Source organism: Trypanosoma conorhini (assembly GCF_003719485.1).
Source record: "Trypanosoma conorhini strain 025E chromosome Unknown Tco_14.4_contig_00192, whole genome shotgun sequence".
NCBI classification, from domain to species: Eukaryota; Euglenozoa; class Kinetoplastea; order Trypanosomatida; family Trypanosomatidae; genus Trypanosoma; species Trypanosoma conorhini.
Window position 1 is genome coordinate 1 of NW_021704279.1, and position 20,279 is coordinate 20,279.

General features: G+C 65.6%; 10 protein-coding genes across 10 annotated transcripts, besides 19 other annotated features; 1 reads left to right on the forward strand and 9 right to left on the reverse strand.

The window, feature by feature from the left end:
• Tco025E_03961 (uncharacterized protein) lies at window positions 1-350 on the forward strand (the record flags this gene model as incomplete). Its single annotated transcript, XM_029370877.1, has 1 exon — window positions 1-350. A coding segment is annotated over one exon (350 nt), but the record flags the coding sequence as incomplete, so codon positions are not given.
• A 164-nt stretch (window positions 351-514) lies between these two features.
• Window positions 515-531: a microsatellite.
• Window positions 532-601: 70 nt separating this feature from the next.
• Tco025E_03962 (uncharacterized protein) lies at window positions 602-5,920 on the reverse strand (the record flags this gene model as incomplete). The annotated part of the gene is made up of 1 exon (XM_029370878.1): window positions 602-5,920. One exon carries the CDS (start codon window positions 5,918-5,920, stop codon window positions 602-604), a length of 5,319 nt encoding a protein of 1,772 aa, XP_029229009.1.
• A 122-nt stretch (window positions 5,921-6,042) lies between these two features.
• Window positions 6,043-6,067: a microsatellite.
• Window positions 6,068-6,078: 11 nt separating this feature from the next.
• Window positions 6,079-6,132: a microsatellite.
• Window positions 6,133-6,607: 475 nt separating this feature from the next.
• Window positions 6,608-6,644: a sequence feature (GA-rich).
• Window positions 6,645-6,693: 49 nt separating this feature from the next.
• Window positions 6,694-6,721: a microsatellite.
• Window positions 6,722-6,991: 270 nt separating this feature from the next.
• Window positions 6,992-8,956, reverse strand: Tco025E_03963 (putative ATP-binding cassette protein; the record flags this gene model as incomplete). The annotated part of the gene is made up of 1 exon (XM_029370879.1): window positions 6,992-8,956. The coding sequence occupies one exon, from the start codon at window positions 8,954-8,956 to the stop codon at window positions 6,992-6,994; it is 1,965 nt and encodes a 654-aa protein (XP_029229010.1).
• A 342-nt stretch (window positions 8,957-9,298) lies between these two features.
• Window positions 9,299-11,266, reverse strand: Tco025E_03964 (uncharacterized protein; the record flags this gene model as incomplete). Its single annotated transcript, XM_029370880.1, has 1 exon — window positions 9,299-11,266. The coding sequence occupies one exon, from the start codon at window positions 11,264-11,266 to the stop codon at window positions 9,299-9,301; it is 1,968 nt and encodes a 655-aa protein (XP_029229011.1).
• A 448-nt stretch (window positions 11,267-11,714) lies between these two features.
• Tco025E_03965 (uncharacterized protein) lies at window positions 11,715-13,496 on the reverse strand (the record flags this gene model as incomplete). The annotated part of the gene is made up of 1 exon (XM_029370881.1): window positions 11,715-13,496. The coding sequence occupies one exon, from the start codon at window positions 13,494-13,496 to the stop codon at window positions 11,715-11,717; it is 1,782 nt and encodes a 593-aa protein (XP_029229012.1).
• A 160-nt stretch (window positions 13,497-13,656) lies between these two features.
• Window positions 13,657-13,674: a microsatellite.
• A 41-nt stretch (window positions 13,675-13,715) lies between these two features.
• Window positions 13,716-13,739: a microsatellite.
• Window positions 13,740-13,829: 90 nt separating this feature from the next.
• On the reverse strand, window positions 13,830-14,294 carry Tco025E_03966 (uncharacterized protein; the record flags this gene model as incomplete). The annotated part of the gene is made up of 1 exon (XM_029370882.1): window positions 13,830-14,294. The coding sequence occupies one exon, from the start codon at window positions 14,292-14,294 to the stop codon at window positions 13,830-13,832; it is 465 nt and encodes a 154-aa protein (XP_029229013.1).
• A 43-nt stretch (window positions 14,295-14,337) lies between these two features.
• Window positions 14,338-14,357: a microsatellite.
• Window positions 14,358-14,415: 58 nt separating this feature from the next.
• Window positions 14,416-14,435: a microsatellite.
• A 2-nt stretch (window positions 14,436-14,437) lies between these two features.
• Window positions 14,438-14,480: a microsatellite.
• Window positions 14,481-14,532: 52 nt separating this feature from the next.
• On the reverse strand, window positions 14,533-15,555 carry Tco025E_03967 (uncharacterized protein; the record flags this gene model as incomplete). The annotated part of the gene is made up of 1 exon (XM_029370883.1): window positions 14,533-15,555. The coding sequence occupies one exon, from the start codon at window positions 15,553-15,555 to the stop codon at window positions 14,533-14,535; it is 1,023 nt and encodes a 340-aa protein (XP_029229014.1).
• A 163-nt stretch (window positions 15,556-15,718) lies between these two features.
• Window positions 15,719-15,746: a microsatellite.
• A 4-nt stretch (window positions 15,747-15,750) lies between these two features.
• Window positions 15,751-15,781: a sequence feature (G-rich).
• Window positions 15,782-15,820: 39 nt separating this feature from the next.
• On the reverse strand, window positions 15,821-16,153 carry Tco025E_03968 (PHD finger-like domain-containing protein 5A; the record flags this gene model as incomplete). The annotated part of the gene is made up of 1 exon (XM_029370884.1): window positions 15,821-16,153. The coding sequence occupies one exon, from the start codon at window positions 16,151-16,153 to the stop codon at window positions 15,821-15,823; it is 333 nt and encodes a 110-aa protein (XP_029229015.1).
• A 92-nt stretch (window positions 16,154-16,245) lies between these two features.
• Window positions 16,246-16,270: a microsatellite.
• A 15-nt stretch (window positions 16,271-16,285) lies between these two features.
• Window positions 16,286-16,305: a microsatellite.
• A 54-nt stretch (window positions 16,306-16,359) lies between these two features.
• Window positions 16,360-16,387: a sequence feature (GA-rich).
• Window positions 16,388-16,537: 150 nt separating this feature from the next.
• Window positions 16,538-16,614: a microsatellite.
• Window positions 16,615-16,684: 70 nt separating this feature from the next.
• Window positions 16,685-16,723: a sequence feature (GA-rich).
• A 14-nt stretch (window positions 16,724-16,737) lies between these two features.
• Window positions 16,738-18,339, reverse strand: Tco025E_03969 (uncharacterized protein; the record flags this gene model as incomplete). Its single annotated transcript, XM_029370885.1, has 1 exon — window positions 16,738-18,339. One exon carries the CDS (start codon window positions 18,337-18,339, stop codon window positions 16,738-16,740), a length of 1,602 nt encoding a protein of 533 aa, XP_029229016.1.
• A 70-nt stretch (window positions 18,340-18,409) lies between these two features.
• Window positions 18,410-18,473: a sequence feature (GA-rich).
• A 127-nt stretch (window positions 18,474-18,600) lies between these two features.
• On the reverse strand, window positions 18,601-20,142 carry Tco025E_03970 (uncharacterized protein; the record flags this gene model as incomplete). Its single annotated transcript, XM_029370886.1, has 1 exon — window positions 18,601-20,142. One exon carries the CDS (start codon window positions 20,140-20,142, stop codon window positions 18,601-18,603), a length of 1,542 nt encoding a protein of 513 aa, XP_029229017.1.
• Window positions 20,143-20,207: 65 nt separating this feature from the next.
• Window positions 20,208-20,238: a microsatellite.
• The last annotated feature ends 41 nt before the right edge of the window (window positions 20,239-20,279 follow it).

Genomic DNA, 20,279 nt, shown 5'->3' on the forward strand with positions numbered 1-20,279 from the left:
GCGAGGTCGTCGTAGATGAGGCCAAAGCCGGTCGTCTTGCCGCCGCCGAACTTCGTCTTGAAGCCAAAGACGGAGATCTGGTTCTCGTCGGCCACCTTGTAGAGGGACGCGAGGCGGCTGCGGATGAGCTTGCTGGGGACGGTGCCGCACCAGCCGGGGTGGCTCACCTCCACGATGAACTGCTTGCGGTTGAGCAGCTTGTTCACCTTGAACTGCGAGGTGCGGACCGTCACCTCCGCCTTCTTCTTCTGGAAGACCATGCTGTTTTCCCTGAACTAAAGGGTACGGGCCGGTGGGGCACAGAACAAAAAAAAATGAAGGAAAAACAACAAGGCAAAAGTAAACAATAAAAAAAAAGGCAGGAGAGATGAATTGGCGCGCCAAGCCCGCGCAGCCCGTCGCAGGACAGTTCAAAGCCCTGCAGGAATAGGTACGGAGAAAAAGGAGGAGGACGTCCCTCTGTGTGTGTCTGGGTGTATCCCCGCCTGTATCTATGTGTGGGATGGAGAGAGAGAAAAAAAAAAAAAAAAAGAGCTCTCACATTCAATTGGCTATGGTATTTACATCTTGAATCGTACCTAAACCGGGATGCCACAAAGACTCAGCCGCCCGCCTTTCCGGAAGCTTCTCTACGGGGGAGCTGCAGCTTCTCCGCCACGGCACCAACCGCCTGGAGCGTCGCCTCGGCAAGCACCTCCTCCAGCATGTTCCTCACGGCGCCATCGCTCGGCATCGTCTCCGTCGGCAGCGCTGCGGGGGCGGTGGAGGGCGGACTGTCCGTCTGCCCCCAGGCCCTCGTCCCGGCGGAGTGGAGGCGCGGGGGCTGGGCGCCATTGTCCATAGATTCACACGGATTGATGGACATGGCCAAGGCGCCAATAGGGTGAGGAGCAGAGCCTACATCCGCCCACACCATCTCGCGGTAGTAGGGAATACGCTCCCTGACAGTCTCCGTGAAGCTGGCGCGGACCAGCGGCCGTGCGATGACGGCGCGCAGCAGCCCGTCCAGCACCCGCAGCGCCACGGAGGCCTCATCGGAAGAGTACGCGCCGACCCTCTCCACGCGTTGTTTGCGCAGCAGCGCAAGCCTGACGGGGTCCACGTAGCTTTGACAAAGTGTGGGGAAGTGCAACTGCTCCAAGGCACGCTTCCCATAGAGACGCTGGTATTCCTCCATCGGCATAACCCGCGCCTGGACCAAGACTTCAAGTGAGTGCTCCAGCACGGGTCCGTCCTCAGGGTCTAACGTTCTAATCGACGGCGTCGAAGCAGCAGGGGACGCGTTTGTTGTGGAGGCCGCTGTTGTTGCTGTTGCTGCTGCCGCCGCCGCAGCGGCGGCGGCGGCGATCACGCGCACACTCTGATACTCGGGTGGAGGAACAGTTGCCGGCAGGCGTTTTTTTCCACATCCCGGCGGCCGCGGCTTCGTGCACGTCGACCGCTCAAAGGCCTTGGCGGGTGGTGTTTTGGCATCGAGTAGCGGGTCATCGTAGGCGTCCACCTCCCCCACGTCGGCGTCGGCGCTTCCGTCTTCCACCGCGGCGGGCCCCACGCCCCGTGGCTTTTTCCCGGCGGCGGCGGCGAGCGTCTCGTTGCGGACGTGGCAAAAAATGGCGGTCTCCAAAATCTGGCTCAGGCTGCCACAGTGCAAGGTGAGGAGGCAGCGCAGGCGTCTGCCCGGGCCGAGCACCCCGCCGGCGGGCGTCACCGTGACGGTCGAGCTCCCCGGCTCCAGGCGGGTGCCCCACAGAAACGAGTACGTGTGGCGCGGGTGCCTGTTCTCGAGGTAGCAGAAGCGGCGGTGCAGCGAAAAACTCGGGGCGGCCCCGACACGCATCACGTCCATCGAGAGGGCGAGGGGACACTTCTCAGCGGGGAGCCAAAGCGCGGGGGCGGCGGGGATGGGCAGAAAGGCGTCGTTTATCAAGGCGCGCGTCGTCTCTAGGGCCTCTTTCTTGGGGTGGTAGCCAAGCCCCACGAACTGCACGTCGTAGTCCTCGCCGTCCAGCGTGCGCAGCGCGACGTCCAGGCGGTACGTTCGCGCCTCTAGCGGGCGGAAGTACCAGTTGAGCTGCGTCGAGCCCCCCGCAGGGATCATGCCGGTGGGGTTCAGGCACTGAAACACCGGGAACCCGCAGTTCTTCTCCGCCACCCGCTGCGTCAAGTCCTCCTGCACAACGTACTTCACTGGCTGGGAGGCCACGTTTTCAATCGTGGTGGTCTGTAGCGGGGGCTCCAGGTCGCCCAGGGCCACTGGGTGGAGGTTGTACACAGACGGGTGGTGAAAGGCCAGTGCGCCGGCGTCAGCGGCGACGGTGCGGCCCTCCAGCACCAGCAGCGCCTTCTTGCCCTCGTCAAGGCGAAGCAGCACCGGGAGCGAGTGCTCGCCCACCACAGTGTGGTGGTAGGTGACGGTAACCACCTGCTGCGCCCCCACCGGAATGGTGCCCTTCCGCGGCGTGATTTCCAAGAGACGCTCGCAGAGTATTTGTTGCACGTCCTCCAGCTCCTCATCGTCGAGGAACCACGTCTCGTTGCCCCCTTCGTGCTCGGTTGGGTCCCAAAATCGGAAGGAGGCGGGGCAGGTTCCTGCGTTTTCAAAGCAGAGCAGGATCTCCTTCCGTGGGCTGTAGGCGCTGCCAATGCCCACGTCCATAAATATCGGCTCAAGCCCGCGAATGTACTGCAAAAAGGCGAAGGAGTCAATCTCCAGGTCGGTTGCCTGCACAGCTGCCGCAAGAACCGCATTGACGCTGTTGATCGCCAGCTGACACCACAACTGCGACCGGTGCTGCTCCATGGAGCGGACGTCGGTTATCTGGACGGCCGGCCGCGTGCCGTTCAGCCGGACCACGCAATGTGGGTGCTGGCGCACCTCTTGCAGACTTGTGGGGTGCGGTATCGCACCCAGCGGCACCCCGCTCCCGGCCACCAGCGTGTATAAGATGTACTCCGAGTACCCTGTCTGGGGTCGCAGCGTCACGAGCACGACGGTGTGGGAGCGCGCCGCCAGTGTTCCACTCGCGTTATGCGTCAACTGCACGGAGGGGGCGCCGTGGTCCTGGTGCTGCGTCGTCTCTCGCGCCGCGATCCAGCGCACCTCGTAGCACACCTCACAGAGGCTGCTGTTGTAGATGGTCCACTCAAAGGTCTTCTCACGCAGGGCGGGGCCTTCATGCTCCATATTCACCGGCTCCACCTCCACGATGGCGTAGTGACCCTCAGCCGTGCACGGGCACGAGATGAGACGCTTCTGATCCGCCTCCGATGCACTACTGCCGCCGCCGCCGCCGCGTGAGGAGGTCGTCTCCCCGGTGTCACGGTTAGAGATGCAAAAGTTGAGACGTCCCTCGTACACGGTTGCCTCGGCCGGGGTGAAGAGCAGCGTCAGCTCCATCTCCTGCCCGGCCCCGAGCACGCCGAAGGTGGGGCATACCTGCAGCACACTCGCAAGCTCCGTCGAAGGACGCACGTCAAAGGTAAGCGGGATGCAGGTTGGGTTGGAGATGCGTAGCTGCCGCCGCGTCTCCCCCGTGACACACGTCGGGCGCAGGACAATCATGGAGCTGTCCTCGATGACCAGCTCCGGCGAGAAGCTTTCACCGCAGAGGGCGACCTCAATCACGTCCCGCGGGCTCCCGTTGAGAGTGATGGCCGCCCGGCCGCGGAATCGTGCGGCGACGGTTGGCAAGAACGACAGCACCACAGGGAGGCGCTGGTGCGGGGCCATGACTCCATGCCTCCGGTCAATAAAGACAAGCTGCCGGTTGGGCGTGTCCTCCTTCACCTCGCCTTTCGGCTCCAAGGAATCGACGTGGACGCCGACGGCAAACATGATCGCCACCTCGCCTCGGTTTTCCAGGTCCAGGACGGCGTGCGCAACGTCGCCCGGGCGACACGCCGGGAAGGTGACGGACTGACTGACGTGCACCAGCGGCGCGAGGGTGCCGGCGTTGGCGGCGTCGGTCGTCAGCTCCCGCTGGCACCGCAGAGTGAAGAAGTGGGGCGGGGTAAAGGCCCCGTCCTCCACGAGGCGGAAGGAGCGCATCTGCCTAAAGTTCACGTAGCACTCGAGGAACTGATCTGCGGCGACCGCGCAGGCATAAGGGTTCATCGTCACAGTGAAGGCGTAGGAGGCCTGGGGCGGGATGTCCTCCTGCAGTGGCAAGACGGAAAAGGCGCAGCCGCCCGGCACACACCAGTACGCCGTGGCGACGCTGTTGGTTCTATTGTACACCAAGACACGCCGCGACTCACCGCCATCGGGCGCAAACACAAGTGTGTCGGCCTCCATGCAAAAAGGCACGCCCGCGGAAAAGGGCGCCGTTAAGTACGAGAGGTCCAACCGTCCTTTGCGTCGCCGCGCGGGGCGGCTGTGCGGCTCCGTTTGCGTGGGTAGCGGCAGCTGCGGCGTCAACGCCGCGGGCGGCGGGGTGCCGGAGAGGTCTTCGTAGGAGCGGCCCGTGCGCAGCGCCTCCGTGATGGCGGCAAGCTCCTCCGGCTGCGCCCCCGCAAGGCCGTATTCGTGCCGCAGGAAGAAGGCCTCGACATCCCGCGCCTTCATCGGCAGGGGGCGTATGGCTGCGTCGTATGCGGTGCCAAAGACGTCGACGTACAAGAGGCTTTCCGAGTGCCGGACGAGGATGAGCAGCCGGCGCAGGTAGTTGATGGGGTGGGTGGGGTGAAACTCCACCTTCACCCGCACCGCGCCCTTCGCCGGCAGCTCGCCCGAGACCGGCTCCACCACAAACACCGCGCCCGGGGCGGGGGGCAAGAAGGAAAACTGCTGCGCCTCCTCCGAGGCGTTTTTGATGAAGAAGAAGCGCTGATGGGGGCCGCGGCGGCCTTCGGCGTCGGGCGGCGGCGTCCACGCGTCCTCCTCGAGCCGCACGTCCCCGAAGTCGATGGTGCTCGTCGAGGTGCGCACGGCGGGGGCGAGCGCGACGCCCCGCAGATGCAGCGAAACGGCGTTCCCGGTGGGCGTCGCGATGCGGTAGGCGCCCACGCTCGTCACGCCCGACACGGCGGGGGCGAAGACGGCCCTGAACCTTTGCGTGGCGCCGCGCCGGATGACGCCGGTGGCCGGCGTGATGCTGAAGGGGCGGACGACGGCGCCGTCGGCCGGCTCCAGCGCGAAGGCGGCGTCCACCATGGCGGGGTTCTCGAGGCTGAACTCCCTGCCCTGCGAGGTGGCGGTCAGCAGGCGGCCAAAGTCGAGCAGCAGCGTGCTGCCGTCCCGCCCCGGCGCCGGCGGCCCGGCGGGGCGGATGAACGGGTACTTCCCCACCCCCGACAGCCGCATCGTCGCCAGCGCCTCGTCGTTGTCGGCCATCCTGCACACCGCCTGCGCCACCAGCGCGCAGGCCTCCGCCGGGGCGAAGGAGAGCGTCAGCGCCACCGACTCCCCCTCGCCGAGGCGGCCGCGACCGGGCAAAATCGCAAACGGCGCCGTGACGCACCACTCAAACTTTACGGCGACGGTGCCGGAGTTCTTCATCGTCACGGTGTGCGTCGCCGTGCTGCCCACCGCCACGTAGGCAAAGTCGTGCTGCGCCGGCACCAGCAGCTTTGCGTACGGCGTCTCGCACTCCAGACGCACCGTGAAGCCGCCGCGCCCCGCCACCGTCACCCGCACCGCGTCCTGCAGCCCCACCAGCTCCGTCGGGCAGAAGCGCACCTCGAGGTCGAAGCTCATGCCGCTGCTCAGCGTCACCGGCTCCGGGAAGTCCAGCAGGAAGACTTTCCTCCGCAGCGGCTGCTCGTACTTGACCGTCTGCGGCCGCGAGTCGACGTTCAGGATGCGTATCTTCTTCACGTACTCGTTGTTCGGCTCCCACTGCCGCCACACGACACGGCCGACGCAGTCGATCCCGAGCCTGCGGCGGCGCCGGTCCCGGGTCTCCACAAGAGACGACGACATCCGTCAGGAATGACGCCCCTCCCCCCACCCCCCGCAGGCCAAAAATAAAAATAAAAACTACTTTTTTTGTTTCTTTTTACTTGTGCTCCCACCGCCGCTGCTTCGGCACCTCAACCCGCCACACACAACACAACACAACACAACACACAACCCAAAGAAGAAAAAGCAGTAGCAATAAAATACATTCATAACAGCAATAGCAATGGGAGTAGTGGTGGCAATGTGTGTGTGTGCGGGCGATTCCCACACGTCGCCGCTGCCGGCGTCACACACGAAGAGACGGAGGAGGCGAAGCGGCGGATAGGGGCGAATGCCGCCGTGCAAGGACCCCACGCGAGTTTGCACAGAGACGCACACCGGAGGCCAACCACAGGCGCCAAACAAAAGGAGAGAGAGCGGAAGCGTGTGTGGGGTGCCTGGGCCGCGGCCAAAGCGGCCCACCCACGAGGAGGAGGGAAATGGGCGCAACAATAAAACTAAAAAAAAAAAAGGTTGACAGCTCGCCTCAGAGAGGCGTCCCACGCAAAAAAAAAGTCACTCACCCCACACAGACGATACATGGGAAAAAAAGCACCGCGATTGGTCGGCACTGGCGTTGCGGCGAAACGAGGTGGTTGTGGGCGCAGGCCCCCACGCAAAGCGCCTGAATCGTCCCCGCCGCGTGGACAGCGAGGAGGAATCCACACGAGAAGAGAAGAATAACAAAAAAGAGGAAGAAGAAAAAAGCATCCCTCCTCCACGGCCAATTTCGCAATGCGGTATCCTTGGCAGCCGCACAGGCACAGGCACAGGCACAGGCACGGCGCGGAGACAAAAACAACAACAGCGGCAGCGGGGGGAGCTGCAGGCAACGCGAGAAGCAACGGGCAGGAGCCGCCAAGGGAAAGAAGAAGGAGGGAGCAGGAGGAGGGACAAACGTACCCGTTGCCGCTGCCGCTGAGGTGACAACCCCCCCACGCCCGCCTCTCGCTGCCGGCTGCGCTCTCTCTATTCACCTCGCTTCCTCTTCCTTTTCTTTTTTCTTTTTCCACTTTCATGGCCTCCACATCTTCTCCCCGCACCCCGCTCGCGCTAGGCGCCGCCGCGCGCCCGCAGGAGCACCAGGGCGGCGTAGGCCAGCAGCAGGTAAACCCCCACGCTCCCCGCGGAGGCCGCGATGGCGCGCCAGAAATCCCTCGCGTGGAATCCCTGCAGCTCGGCGTACGTCTTTCCGTCCCGCACGCAGTACGTCTCATTCGCGGCGCACGTGAAGGTCAGGCCGTCAAACTCGTTAATCACCAGCGCCTCGAGGCCGTAGCGGACAAACGATACGTACTTGATCCAGCGCCAGACGAGCGGGAGACTGTCGACGCTCATCAGCACGCCGCCGGAGGGGAGGAGGTAGAGCACAAACACGAGCGGTGCCACGACGTTCGCCACCTGCATGTCCCGTGAGAGGTTCGACACGAGCAGGCAGAGGGCGTAGCTGTTGAGCATAATGAGGGTGCAGACAAGGTAGAACAGGAAGAACTTGTCGGCGCGGGGCTGAAGCCCAACCATGAAGTACACAATCGTGTCGAACATGAAATTCGCCACCACACTGATGGGCACGTCCTGCAGAATCTTCCCAATGAAGTACGCCACGGCGCGGTACATGCCGTTGCGGTGCTCCCGGATAAAAATGGCCCGCTCCGCCATGAGCAGACTGAGGCCGCCCAGGCTGGAGAAGGTGGTGTTCATCGCAACAAAGAAGAGCACCCCCATGCGGTTGCGCACCGACGGCTGGTCAAGCCCCAGACGAAAGTAGACGGAGCCGATCACCAGCGCGAAGAAGACGGCGGCCACGACGGCCGCGAAGGTGGCGATGGGGTCACGCAACTTGTTGATCACCGCCCGCAGAGCCACCACGCGGATCTGCGTCCACACGCTGCGGAAGTACGGCGAGGCCGCCGCCACCGCCTCCCCCGCACCTTGCGTGCCTGCGCCCGCGAGGGCGTCGTTGACGGCGTCGATCTCCCGCTCCACCCCCACCAGCAGCCTCCCGCGAAACGCCGCCGCGACGTTGGGGCCGCCGCACGCGCAGGCGACGTGGTGCCGCCGCAGCCACTCGCCGCCGTCCATCATCTCCTCCGCCGGCGGCGCCGCGACGGCGTCGAGGAGGAAGTCCGCGGGGTTTTCCGGCAGCGACGGCGTGACGCCGAGGCTGGCGAGAAACGGCATGGCGTCCCGCGCGTGGCCAAAGTACGCCTCCTCGCCACGGTCATTCAGCAGCAGGATTTGGTCAAAGAGCTGAAACGCGCTGCTGCGCGGCTGGTGGATGGAGAAGACGACGGCAACACCCGCCAGCGCGAGGTCCTTGAGGATCGTCAGCAGGTGCAGCGCGGTGAAGGCGTCCAGGCCGGTGGTGGGCTCGTCGAGGAAAATCAAGGCGGGCGACGCCACCAACTCCATCGCGATGGCGCACCGCTTCCGCTCGCCCCCGCTGATCCCCCGCACCGCCGCCGAGCCAACCCGCGCATCCTGCACGCCGTCAATGCCCAGCAGCCGCATGATGCGCCCGGTGCGGGCACGCAGCTCCGCCGCCGCGAGGGAGGGCGGGGTGCGCAGCTGCGCCGCAAAAGAGACGCTCTCCCGCACCGTCAGGTATCCCCGCAGCAGGTCCTCCTGCTGCACGTAGGCGCTGAGGCGGCGGAAGGCGTCGGGCCCGACGGCGCCGCCGTTGACCAAAACTTCTCCCCCCACCGTCCCCCTCCCCGGGCGCTGCGCGAGGATGTCGAGCAGGGTGGACTTGCCGGCGCCGGAGGGGCCCAAAATGGCCAGCATCTCGCCGCCGCGAACGAAGCCGGAGACGCCGCGCAGAATCTCCTTCCCCGCCCCCGCCTCCGCGCCCAGCGCGTAGGTGACGTCCTTGAAGGTCAACGTCAGGCCCGGTGGAGCCTCCTTCGGCTCCGCGTACGCCCCCGCGGAGGCGACGGTCCGCACCGACGCGGGCGGGTCGCCATGGCGCAGCAGTGGCTGCGTCGACTCCTCGTCGACCCGCGGCCCCCGATGGAACATTTCCTGCGCGGCGCGTCCACGGAGAGGCGTGGGCGGGACGAAGCAAAAAAAAAAAAAGCCGCGGGAGGGACCCAAGCAGAAAAAAAAACAAAGGACAAAAGATGCCTGTGCGGCAGGCAGCGGGAGGGGGCACGTCCCTCGCGGTCTCTCTCCCCCTCGCAAACACACACGCGGAGGCAACGAGCGGCGCCGCCACGGGCACAAGCAACACCCAGCACCCCATCTGAAGGAGGAAATAAAAACAATAATGACAAGCGAGGCAGCAGGAAAGGGAAACACACAGACACACACATAATTTTTTTAAAAAAAGAGACAAATACGCAGAAAAATAAATGGCAACCGTCACGCCTCGGCGACAACGGCGTAGGCGTTCAGCCTCTGAATGATCAACGCGGCGTCCAGCAGGTGCTGCAGCACGTCGGAAAACGACAGCCCCGTTCCCGCCTCTCCGCCAAGCTGCTGAAAAAAGGCCCTGACGCTCGCCTCAGACACCGCGTCGGCGCCGCATTCACGCTGCTCGCGCGCCATCATCCGCAGCAGCGCCAGGCACACAGCCTTCTTCCCGAGCCTCCGCCTTGAGCCGCCTCTGGGGGCGGAAAACTCGGCACCGCGGGGAGGCATCTGTTGTGTGGCCCGCTCCCCCGCGGCGGCCGCGGTGGCCGTCTGCACCGCCAACAAGTGGTGCCTGTAGCACTGCCACACCTCCTCCGCGAGCGACTCACTCCAGCCCCCCGCGGCCTCCCCCATGCTGCCGCAGCGGCAGCAGCAGCAGCACCGCTCGAGGAGCAGCCGCGCCAGGTTTAGCTCCCAGAGCACCGCCAGCAACGAGGCCAGTGGCGGGGCGCCGCCGCTGACGCCACCACCACCACCACCACTCGTCGCCGTGAAGGCGGCGTCGCCCCCGTGCCGGTCCTTGCGCAGGCGACGCAGGTAAAAGCTCGCAAAGGCTTCAGCAGGAATGCTGCGCTCCAGCGTGGACGCCGTCGGCGCCCCCGCCACGACGTCCCGCAGAAAATCCTCGCAAAGTGGAGCGGCAGGAGAGACGCCGGAGCCGAGGCGGCGCGGGCTTGGCTCCACGGCCGAGGCGGAGCGGGACGGGGTCCTCGACGACGCCTGCGAGCCGGCGGCGGAGGCGGCAATCACCCCCTCCCCGATGGAGACGGCGTGACGGGGGGAGAGTTGGGCCGTCGTGCGGGCCACCACGGCAAACTGCGGGACGAGGGTCGCGGCCGCCAGCAAGTCGTCGTTCGCGGCGGCCGTCACCTGCGCCTGCGTGGGCATCACTTGACTCCGAATCGCCGTCGCCGCCACGCCGCCGCCGCCGCCGCCGCCGAGGATGGGGCAGAGCCCCGTGATGAGCCCCTCCACGAGCTGCGCACAGCCGCGGCTGGAGACCTCATCAATGACGAGGGCGTCGAAGGTGGACGCGGCGCCGCCCAAGAGCAGCTGCTGCCGCACGTGCGGGTACGTCGCCGTGATGGCCTGGGACATGGCCACAGACCGCTGCTGCCCGTGGACAACGTGGGCCCCCACCAGTGTGGCGTGCGGCCCAAGCAGCCGCAGAAAGGCACGCAACAAGGCGGACTTGCCGGAGCGGGAGGCGCCCAAGAGCAACAAGTGCAGCGGGCGTCGCGTGCGGCACCGCACGGCTCGGTACATCGTGTGCACCACCACAAGTAGGAGCAGTGACTTGCACATCGTCTGCCCCGCCATCTCCGGCGCCAATGCCTCGACGAGTTGGCCAAAAGAGCACTGCGCGGGCAAGGAGGAACCCGCGGCGGGGCTCTCGCCTTGGGTGCTGTGCGAGCCCCACGCCAAGGCCCCCGCGCCCTCCTCGGCAGCAGTGAGTTCGGCAACGCTGTGAATAACAAGGGCCATACTCCGGTCCTCCGTGTGGGTCGGGTAAACCAGGGCGCACAACACGGCCCCCACACGCAGCCGCAGCCCCACCTCGCCGTACGCCCACGCAGAAAGGTGTCTTCCGGACGCGAGCCGCACAACGACGTGCGTGCGGGTGGAATACGTCGGCCTCAGCGAGGACGGGGCGCCTGGGGCGGCCCCCGACGCGTGCAAAGTCGCCCTCCAACCCAGCTGAATGACGTCGGTGGTGCTTGGCAGAAGCCGAAGTGCGACAATGCGCAGGAGGAGCCGCTGCAGTCCAGTCCCCCGCCGCCGGCCCGCCGGCCGCTGGCGGCAGGCACGCCAAGGACGGACACGTCCGCGCGTCAAGGAGGAAGGCGGCGTCAGCGTAGCTGCCGCCACACAGGCAGCTGGCCAAGCAACGCAGACAGTGCAACGCCACTGGCTCATCCGGCAGCTTCCACACACACTGCTCCCAGATGGCGCGCAAGGAGGCCGGCGGCGGCGGGGCATTCTGCATGAAGTCCAGCAGGTCGGCGTACTGCACCTCGCCCCCACCACCGCTGCAGGCCGGGCTGCTCTTGCGAAGACACGCCATGGCGTCCTGCATCCACTGCCCTGCCGCCTCATCACCCACCACAGATGTCATCTTTCGCCGCGTCTGATGCAGAGAGGCGAGAAGCACCGCGTAGAAAAGAAAATATATATACATATATGCATTTGTATATGGCGTTTGCAGCAAAGCTGCGCGTCGCAACTCAAATAGAGGGGAGGTAACCGATGCAGCAACCGCAGTGAGGACCCACCCGGCGCGGGGTGGGACGCAGAGAGGCAGACGCGGCGGGAACACCATCAAAAAAAAAGGGCACCGCAGAAGGGAAATCCAACGCACTGGGCGTCAGCGCCTCGATAAAGCCTGCTCCACCTCCGCACGTGCCTCCTCCCACCCAAACCACAAGGTGTCAAAGACGTCTTGAAGGTCGTCGAAATCAACGAGCACGCCGGCGAAGAGCCGGATGGCCGCGAGCTTGGTGTCGTTGAAAAACAACTCTCCCGTTATCTTTGCCAGCTGTAGTGCGGTGAGGCCCACGACGGCGCTAGAGGCGTCCACGGCCCCCGCGTTCTCCTCCGTTTTGGCCTCCCCGGCGGAGTCGGCGGCGATGGCGTCCGCAAAGGAGGACTGGACGCCGTCCCCCACCTCGCCCGTGAGGAGAAGCTGCCTGAACGTGCGCATAATGTCGCGGTCGTCCTGCAGCAGCGCGACGCGGTCCAGCAGCATCTGCAGCTGGTCGTCGCGGAGGTGGTGCAGACGCTGCGCGTTACTGGCGATGCTCTCACGCATCCGCAGACGCTTCTCCTGCAGGGAGCGCTTGTCGTACGCCAGCTTGACGGACTCCGGGAGCAGCGCCCGGTGCTCCACGACCGCCCTCGCGGCCGCCTCCCCGCTCAACGCGTCAATTTGCGCGGCGAAGCCAAGAAACTCGAAGAGTATCTGATTGACGTACACCGTGAAACGGTGCTGGTCCCCACGCACGGTTGGCACGGAGAGTTCAAAGTTCGTTAGCAGTCCCCGCGGCTCCCAGGCGTCCACGTTCGTCACGAGGTTCTGCAGAAACTGATTCAGTCCCGTCCTTCGCGCCTCCCCCGTCTCCACTGTGAGCTTGCGCCACGCAGGCACTCTGCTGTAGGGAAGCACCGGGACCGTGCTGGCCCCGTACACCTGCACAAGGTTGTCGTGCAGCTCGTGGAACTGCCTGTAGCGCTTCGTGACGACCCAGTGGTGGCCGCAGATAGACACGTGAAGGAAGTACTCAATGTGGTCCCGCTCAAGAATACTGAAGTCCTTCACCGTGACCACCATCTCGGAGGTGATGGTGGAGGCTTCGGCGGCCAAGACCAACTCCCCGGCGTCGTCGCGGGGGTCACTCCCCACGACGCAGTGCAGCCTCGCCTCCAGGGGCACCGCAGGGTCAGCGGGCACAGCCTGCGGTTCCGATGCTGCAGACGTCGTTGACGCCGACTTGGGCACGACGGCGTCCCCAGCGGCCACGGGGCGGGGCGTGGAGGAGGCCCCCGGCCCGTCATCGCTGCTCGCTGACGACGACGAGGCACGCGCAGCGGGCGTCCCAACCGCACTGCCTCCTCCGCCACCCACCGTCGCAGTCGCCGTTGCGGTTGCGGTTGCCTGCACGGCTTGTGGAGGAGTTTTCGTGTTGGGGTCCGGCTCCTGGGCGGCAGCCGTCGTGCCCGTCGGCGACGGCGGACTTTGTGCTGCGGCGTTTGCCGCGTGCTCCGGCACCTCCAGAAAGACGCAGAGAAACTTGTTGACGTGCACGGGCTCCGCGCCGCCGTCGGGGTCGGGCAGCAGCGTGTCGTAGAGGCGGGGGGACCAAAACGGCGCGGCCAAGAGGGCCTCGTTGAGGTACGCCTCCAGCTTTGGGAGCCGCGCCGCCGCCGTCGCGGCGGTGTTGCGGGCCCACGGCCGCACCGGCCCGGTCAGGTGGGGCAGGTTGACGGCGCCGCCGTAGTGCCGCTCGAGCACCGCGTGCAGCTCGGCGAATTGTTCGTAGGACCTGCTCACCACCCACGCCGCGCCCCGGCCGAAGCGGACCTGAAAGTTGTACCGCGTCGTGCCCTCGTGCAGGTCGTAGTCGACGGCGGACACCGCCACCTGCGCCATGCCGCACACGCACCCACCGCCCCTTCGCCTCCTCCCGCCTCTCTCCGAGGCAAGCACAAGCCGAGGGAGAGGAACCGTTGAGGGCAGTGACGAAGGGAGAGAAAGAAAGAAGAGACAGAAGCAGAAGCCGGGTACACCAGGAATATCCAACGCCGTCGCGCACACACACACACACACATTCCCTCTCTGCCTACCTTCCCTGTCTCCCTAGTCCGTGCGGAGAGAGAGAGACAGACAGACAGAAGCACGGGCAAACCGGCGGGAAGGAAGCGAAGGATAACGAACGCACCCCACCCGCCCCCCGCTTTGCACCCTACGCGCCGAGTTCGGAGGTTACGGCGCGGGGCTGCCCCACTCTCGCCTGTGCCGCTCCAGCGCGTCGCGGTACGCCTGCGCGTAGACCACGCCGTACATCTCCCCAGCGATCTCGCCAACAGCCTGGCGATACGCGTCGTTGCGCAGCCCCCGCACCCGCTGGACGTAGTCGCGTGACGCGATCTCCAAATCCGCGTCTGGCGGTGAGGTGCCAAATGCATCCATGGCCTTGCGTATTGTTGTCGTCGCTGCCGCTCGCGCTTTTCGCCACGTTGGATCGCCAGGGGGTCCTTGACGCACACACGTAAACAAGGAGAAGGGGGGAGGGGAGGGAATAAAGAAGAAAAAAAAAGAATGAGAGCGCGCGGAGCCTAACGGCAGAGGGGGAAAACAGAAACCGTGAGGAAACGGGGTCAGCCCCCCCGCGAGCAGCGGCAGCAGCAGCAGCACGAAGAAAATGCGGGAAGCCGCGCCATGCATCATCGCCTGGTGCCGTGGAGAGGCACAGTCGACCCGGCGACGCGTGGGAGGAGGAGGAGGAGGGGAAACCCACGCAAAGTAAGAGCGGAAGGGCAGCCTCACTGCTGCGAGTGTGACAAGAGCAACAGACACACACACACACACTATCTCGTTCTCCCTCTCGCTCCTTCTCTCTCTCGCACGCGCCTCCTTCCTACGGCCGCCGCCCGCCGCCCTCCCAGCAAGCAACGCGGCTGCGCCCTCAGTCCCCTACAGCCGACTGGCCGCCAAAGCGCGAGGAACGGGCGTTGGCGCGGGAACCGGCGGAGTTGAAGAACGTCTTGGGTCCACTCGTCGTCCGCGGGCTGCGCAGTCGCGCCTTCTCGCGGAACACGTTGACGCGAACGGAGTTGTGGTTCGGTAGGTTGCCGTCGTAGTTGAGCCAGTTCAGCACGTGGCGGGTGCGCTGCCGCAGCACCGGCTCCACCTCCGCGGGGTCAAAGTCCCAGTTCACCAGGTGGCTGCGGCGCTCGTCGGGCGTGTCGCCAAACCACTGGTAGTTGACGCGAACGTACTGGTTCTGCAGGGGCCGCTCGTTCAGCACGCGCGTCGCCTCCTTCGGGTTCGCCACCGCGGCGGCGAGCCGCTCACAGGCCTTCACCACGTCGCCGAGCAGCTGGGCGACGGCGGCGTCGACGGGGGTCCCCTCGGCGGGGCGGACCGGCAGGATGTGATGGGCGCCGTCGAGGGCGTGCAGCACCACCCACGGCGTCTCGCTGTACTCCAGCAGCATCTCCGCCTCCACGTACACCTGCGAGTTGTGGAAGGTGATGGGGATGAGGAACTCCCGGGCGAACCGCTTGGCCGCCTCCGCCGCCAGCCTCCCCTGCGGCGTGGCCTGGCGCTGGCCGTAGTAGACGTAGATGGACTTGGTGAAGGGGTGCACCCTCACCACCCGCTCCAGCAGCAGGGCGTAGGGCCAAACCACCTCCGCCGCCTCGTTGCCGAACTGCCGCTTCGGCTTTGGCAGCCCCTTGAAGGCCTCGAGCTCGTCCCACCCCTCCCGCATCTGCAGGTCCCAGCGCTTGATGAAGCGGTAGCGCTCCGCCTCCTTCTCCGACGTCTGCCGCTTGCCGGGGCCGCGGTGCATGCCGGTGGGCCGCCGGCTGGTGGACGCCGGCACGTCCTGCAGCTGCTCCAGCCCGAGCAGCACACGCGTTGCCGCGATGCCGCGGGCGCGGGCGGCGCACGCGTCAGCCGCCGCACGGCACCGCCATCGACGCATGATAAACGACTACCTTCGCTTGCGAGTGGGTGCGGGCGGCGGAGTGAAGAAAAAGCAAAGGGAGCAAGGGTCGCAGAGCTAAAAAGGGCGGAGCGGCCTCCCCCGCAGAGCCGTCGGCCACAACGTGCCCACCACGCTCAGAGGAGCGGGAGCAGCACCCGAAACACACACAGACACACACACACACACACGTAAAGAGGGAGAGAGTGATAGAGAGGGAAAGGGAAGAAAGGTGGACAGACGCCTCAACGCGCCCGCGCGAGACTCATCGTGTGCGCAGTGTCCCCATGCGTTGGTGTCGGCTCTGGTTCAGAACCCGCGGGCAGCCGTCGCGGTCCTTCTCCAGCGCAACGCAGTACTGGCAGTAGTACGCCACCTCCGCCGTCTTCCCCGCGTTGCACATGACACAGCGCTCCTCGCCCTCCTTGCCAAAGCCGCAGTCGTCGCACACGTGCACCTCCCGCATCGACGGGAGCACCTCATCAAACTGCAGGTCGCAAATCACGCAGCGGCCATCGTGCTGGTCGCAGACGTAGCCGAAGGAGGTCCCAGGCATCTTGCGGCACATCTGCTGCTCCTGCTTTGAGTGCCGCAACATTGCTGCGGCCGCCGAGTCCCAGAGAAGCCCTCAGGACCCCGCGGGGGACACGCACGTACGCAGTGGCGTGCGCGCACAGCAAACGGAGAGGCAAGAAATGAAAAAAAAAAAGAAAGACGACAAGCACGTGACAATAATAACAATAATAATAACATAAACAATGAGGCAGCGACAGCAACGGCAGCAACGCAGAGCAGCCGCCAAACGAGAGAGAGAGATAGATAGAAAGAAAGACACACACGCACACACACCCCAGGAAGGGGGGTTGGGAACAGCATAGTTTACTCTTCAAAGTCAAGTCATGCAGCTTCAGCAACAGCAGCACGCAAGATCAAATACGTTTCTTTGCAGTCAAGACTAATATAACAGCATGCTGTGCACACGATGTATATATGTATATATATAGATATATACAGGCACACGTACATACACATATGTATGTATCTGTATATACGTATGTAGCTGCACCCTCCATGAAGTTTTCTGTTTTGAATAGAAACTAAGGAAACCGTCAATAAGCGGGGGAACGGAGAGAAGGAAAAGGCGAAGAAGAAAAACAAGAGGGAGGAGGGACCACGAGACGCCTATCCCTCACCCAAGTGTTCGCCTGCCTCCAGCTTCGCCTTCTTGCGCCGCATGGTCTCCGCCCCTGTCCCACCCGCCCCACCATCGGCGGTGGCGGCCGTTCCGGTCGTTTCCTCCGCCGCTGGCCGTCTGCGCTTGCTCCCTCGGCTTTTTCCCTTCGCGCGCGCTATGGGGTTGTCGGCGAATTCATCCGACGCCGACGGCGACCCCGAAGAGGGCACACCCTTCGTCGTCGTCGTCGTCTCAAGAGACGAAAGTTCCCCCTGCAGAAGCGCTGGCGGCGGCGGCGGCGGCGGTGGCAGCGGTAGCGGTGGCAGCGGTGGGGCTGCTAGCCGTACCAGCGTCACCGGCAACGCCGAAGGCACGCCGGGCATCGGCGCGCCGCTACTATTTCTGCTTCCGCTGCTGCTGCCAGCGGCCGGCGGCATCGCCTCCGCCGTCAGGTTTGCGGGCCGCAGGAGCGGGCGCAGCGAGCCGTGGAAGGCTGCGGGTCGCACGGCGTAGTCCAGCTCGAACGTCGTCTGCACCGCGATGTCCTGCATGTTGCGTATATGCTGCCGCCTGCCACGGCGACGCTCCATGGCAAACTCCACCGACGTCAGCACGTCGTCGTGCGTGGGGCCTGTGTGCTGGCGGCAGGTGGGGCACCGGTCGGAGCGCATCAGCCAGCGGTAGAGGCAGCGGCTGTGGAAGACGTGACCGCAGTGCAGCTTGCGCGCCGGCTCGCACGGCTTAATGGAGTCGAGGCAAATCACGCAGTGCCCCGCGAGGCTCACCTCCGGGAACGGCCGCAGGAGGTTGCGCGAGCGGTGCAGCCGCAGCAACTCGTTCAGCATCAAGCAGAAGTGGGTCATCACGGACAGCTTCATGAACGTCGTGGCCCCGTCGGAGCAGTAGACGGTGGCAGCCAGGAAGGAGGCGGCGGCCCCCACGCACCGCACGGTGAGGCCTGTCTTTTCCATCGGGTCGAAGCCGCCCCCGTCGCGGCCCAGCGCGGTCGCCGCGGAGAGAACGTGCAGCCCAACGAAGGCGAGGGCCTGCAGCAGCTGAATCGACAGCGTCGCCGACCAGAGCAGGAGCGTGTAGTACACCGCCTCGTTGGCGTCGTCGCGCGGGCGCGGGCTGGTGGCGAAGAAGGACCACTGCAGCGCCGCGCAGAGGAGGGCGAGGCAGCCCGAGACAAACGTGAAGGCGCGAAACCGCCAGCAGCCCCGCTCGGGCCAGGCGGCGGCCTGCCACTCCACCCGCGACGCCCAGCACATGAGGGCGAGCACGAGCAGGAACGCGCCGCACCACGCGGTGGTGGCCTTCGTCCCGGCCGAGTAGCCGAGCACGACGAGGGCGGGCACCGGCCACAGCAGGCGGGCGTCCATCGCGCCGTCGAGGGAGGCGGCCGCCAACTCGCCCGCGCCGTGCGGGTCGACACCCGCCGCCCACTCAACGACGCGGAACACGCGCCGCACGACGTGCTTCACCGCGCAAATCATGCACGTCCACAGCAGCGTCACGGAGAGGTCGGAGTACACCCGGAAGAGGTTCCAGTAGAGAAGAAGCATCAGCCCCAGCCAGAGCACGGAGCCGTCGAGGTACAGCACGGCCATTAGCTTCTATCCGAGACGGATACCTGCAGCGGCGGCAGTGAGAGACAAAAACCCAAGAACACGCACACAGAAAAAAAAAAAAGAAGTGCGGAGAGAAACGAGACAAACAAACGAAAACAAAGACAAAAAAAAAACGCGTCGGGCAAACCACCCGGGAGCGAGACACCCAATTGGAGAGAAAGATGGGGTGGGGGGGAAGGGAAGGGAAGGGAACGTGAGAGACTGTGTGGGTGGATGTTCCACAACAGGAACAAAACAGTCTCACTTTTTGGGCAGTCCTGCCTGGAGTGAATGCAGGGCGGACTGCTGCTGCTCCAGCATCTGCCGCGTCACCTCCATCTGTGCCTGTATCTCTTGCATAAGCCGCAGCCTCTCGGCGTCGCTTCGGTCGTCTCCGGCGCGCGGCATGTCTGGGGCACTGCGCGGCGGGGTTGCCCGGGGCGCAGGTTCCCCTGCGGTGACTGCAGAGACGCCCCGCACACCGGCCAGTGGGGCCGAGGGCGTCTGCCGCAGCGAGTCGGCGCAGCTCCCCCCCGACGGAGCAAAGCCCTGCGACACGCACGGCGAAGAGACACGCCCCGGCGGTGGCTGCCACGCCTCCCCACTCAATGCGCCAAAACCCGCGCCCATGGGGGACTGGAACGCGCCTAACGCTGGCGCCACTTCCCTCGGCGAGGCAGGAGCGCCCTGTGAGGGGCCAAACATGTCCTCAATAAAAGTAGCAGCAGATGTCTGCTGCTGCGACGCGGACGCCGCCGGTGGGCTTTGCAGCGACACGCCTGCAAAGAGAGCGTCCAGCTGCGACGACGTGGGCTGCTGCGGGGGGCCAGCGTGGCGTGGCGGCGTCGTGGGCAACGCCTGCAGAATGCGACGCGCAGTGCTTTGCGCCGCCTCTGCCTTGACAGGGTTTTCGGCGCTGTTCACGGTCAGGTGACGACGAAGCCCCTCGCTGTTCTCCCGGTAATACTCTTGGGCCTCCCTCACGCCCCCGCGGACGAGCGCCTCCACCACGAGGAGGACCTTGTACCTGTCCTGCAGCGTCTGCCGACTGCCCTGCAGCCGCTGGTCGAGCGCGGCGCACACCGCCGGCAGCTCTCCCGTGGCCTGCGCGGCGGCCACAAATGAATCCAGCTCTGCCGGCGCGAACCGCTTCTTCGGACTCACGACGACCTGCTCGACGAGTTTGTCGGGCGACAGGCCGCCGTCGAAGGTGCCGTAGACGCGCCCCCGCACGGTCAGCGCCGCGTGCCGCTTTTCCTCCTCGCACCGTCGCCGGTACAGCCGCTGCTCCTTCTCGTGCATTGCCTGAAACTCGCTCTTGTACGACTGCGGCGAGGTCGCCTCCGCCTCCACCGTCCCGCCACCGCTGCCGCCGCGCGACGCGAGCGCCTCGCCATTCCCGTCCAGCGCCTGCAGCAGGGCGGCGGCGGCGTCCCGGTTCGCCGCCTCCAGCGAGTCCCGGCGGACGTCCTGCACGTGCGCAAGGCGGTGCAGGCTGCCGCGCAGCCGCGCCACGCGGACGCGGACGCCGTTGGCGCCCTCGAGGAAAAGCACGCGGAGGATGTAGAGGGCCTTGCCCGCCGCCGCCGCCGTCGCCCGCTCCTCCAGGCTCGGCGCGAGGGCCCTCACGACCATCTCGCAGGCGTGGTCCGACTGAAAGGTCGCCTCCCGCACCTCCTCCATCTGGTAAAACGGCACCGCACGCCGGTCGGCCTTCATCGCGGCGTGCACCAGGCGCACGTACGGGTCGCCGCTCTCCCGCACGTACTGCAGCACGGAGCTCAGCCGCTCGTTAAGATTCATCCCCCGGCGCCGCCGACGCCCGCCCGGCACGCACCGCTCCGATGCCCTTCCGCCAAGGGCCGCCGCACACACACAAACACAAACACACACACACACGCGGGTCACCCCCTGGCGGCGCGGTGAGCTCCAGAGAAAAG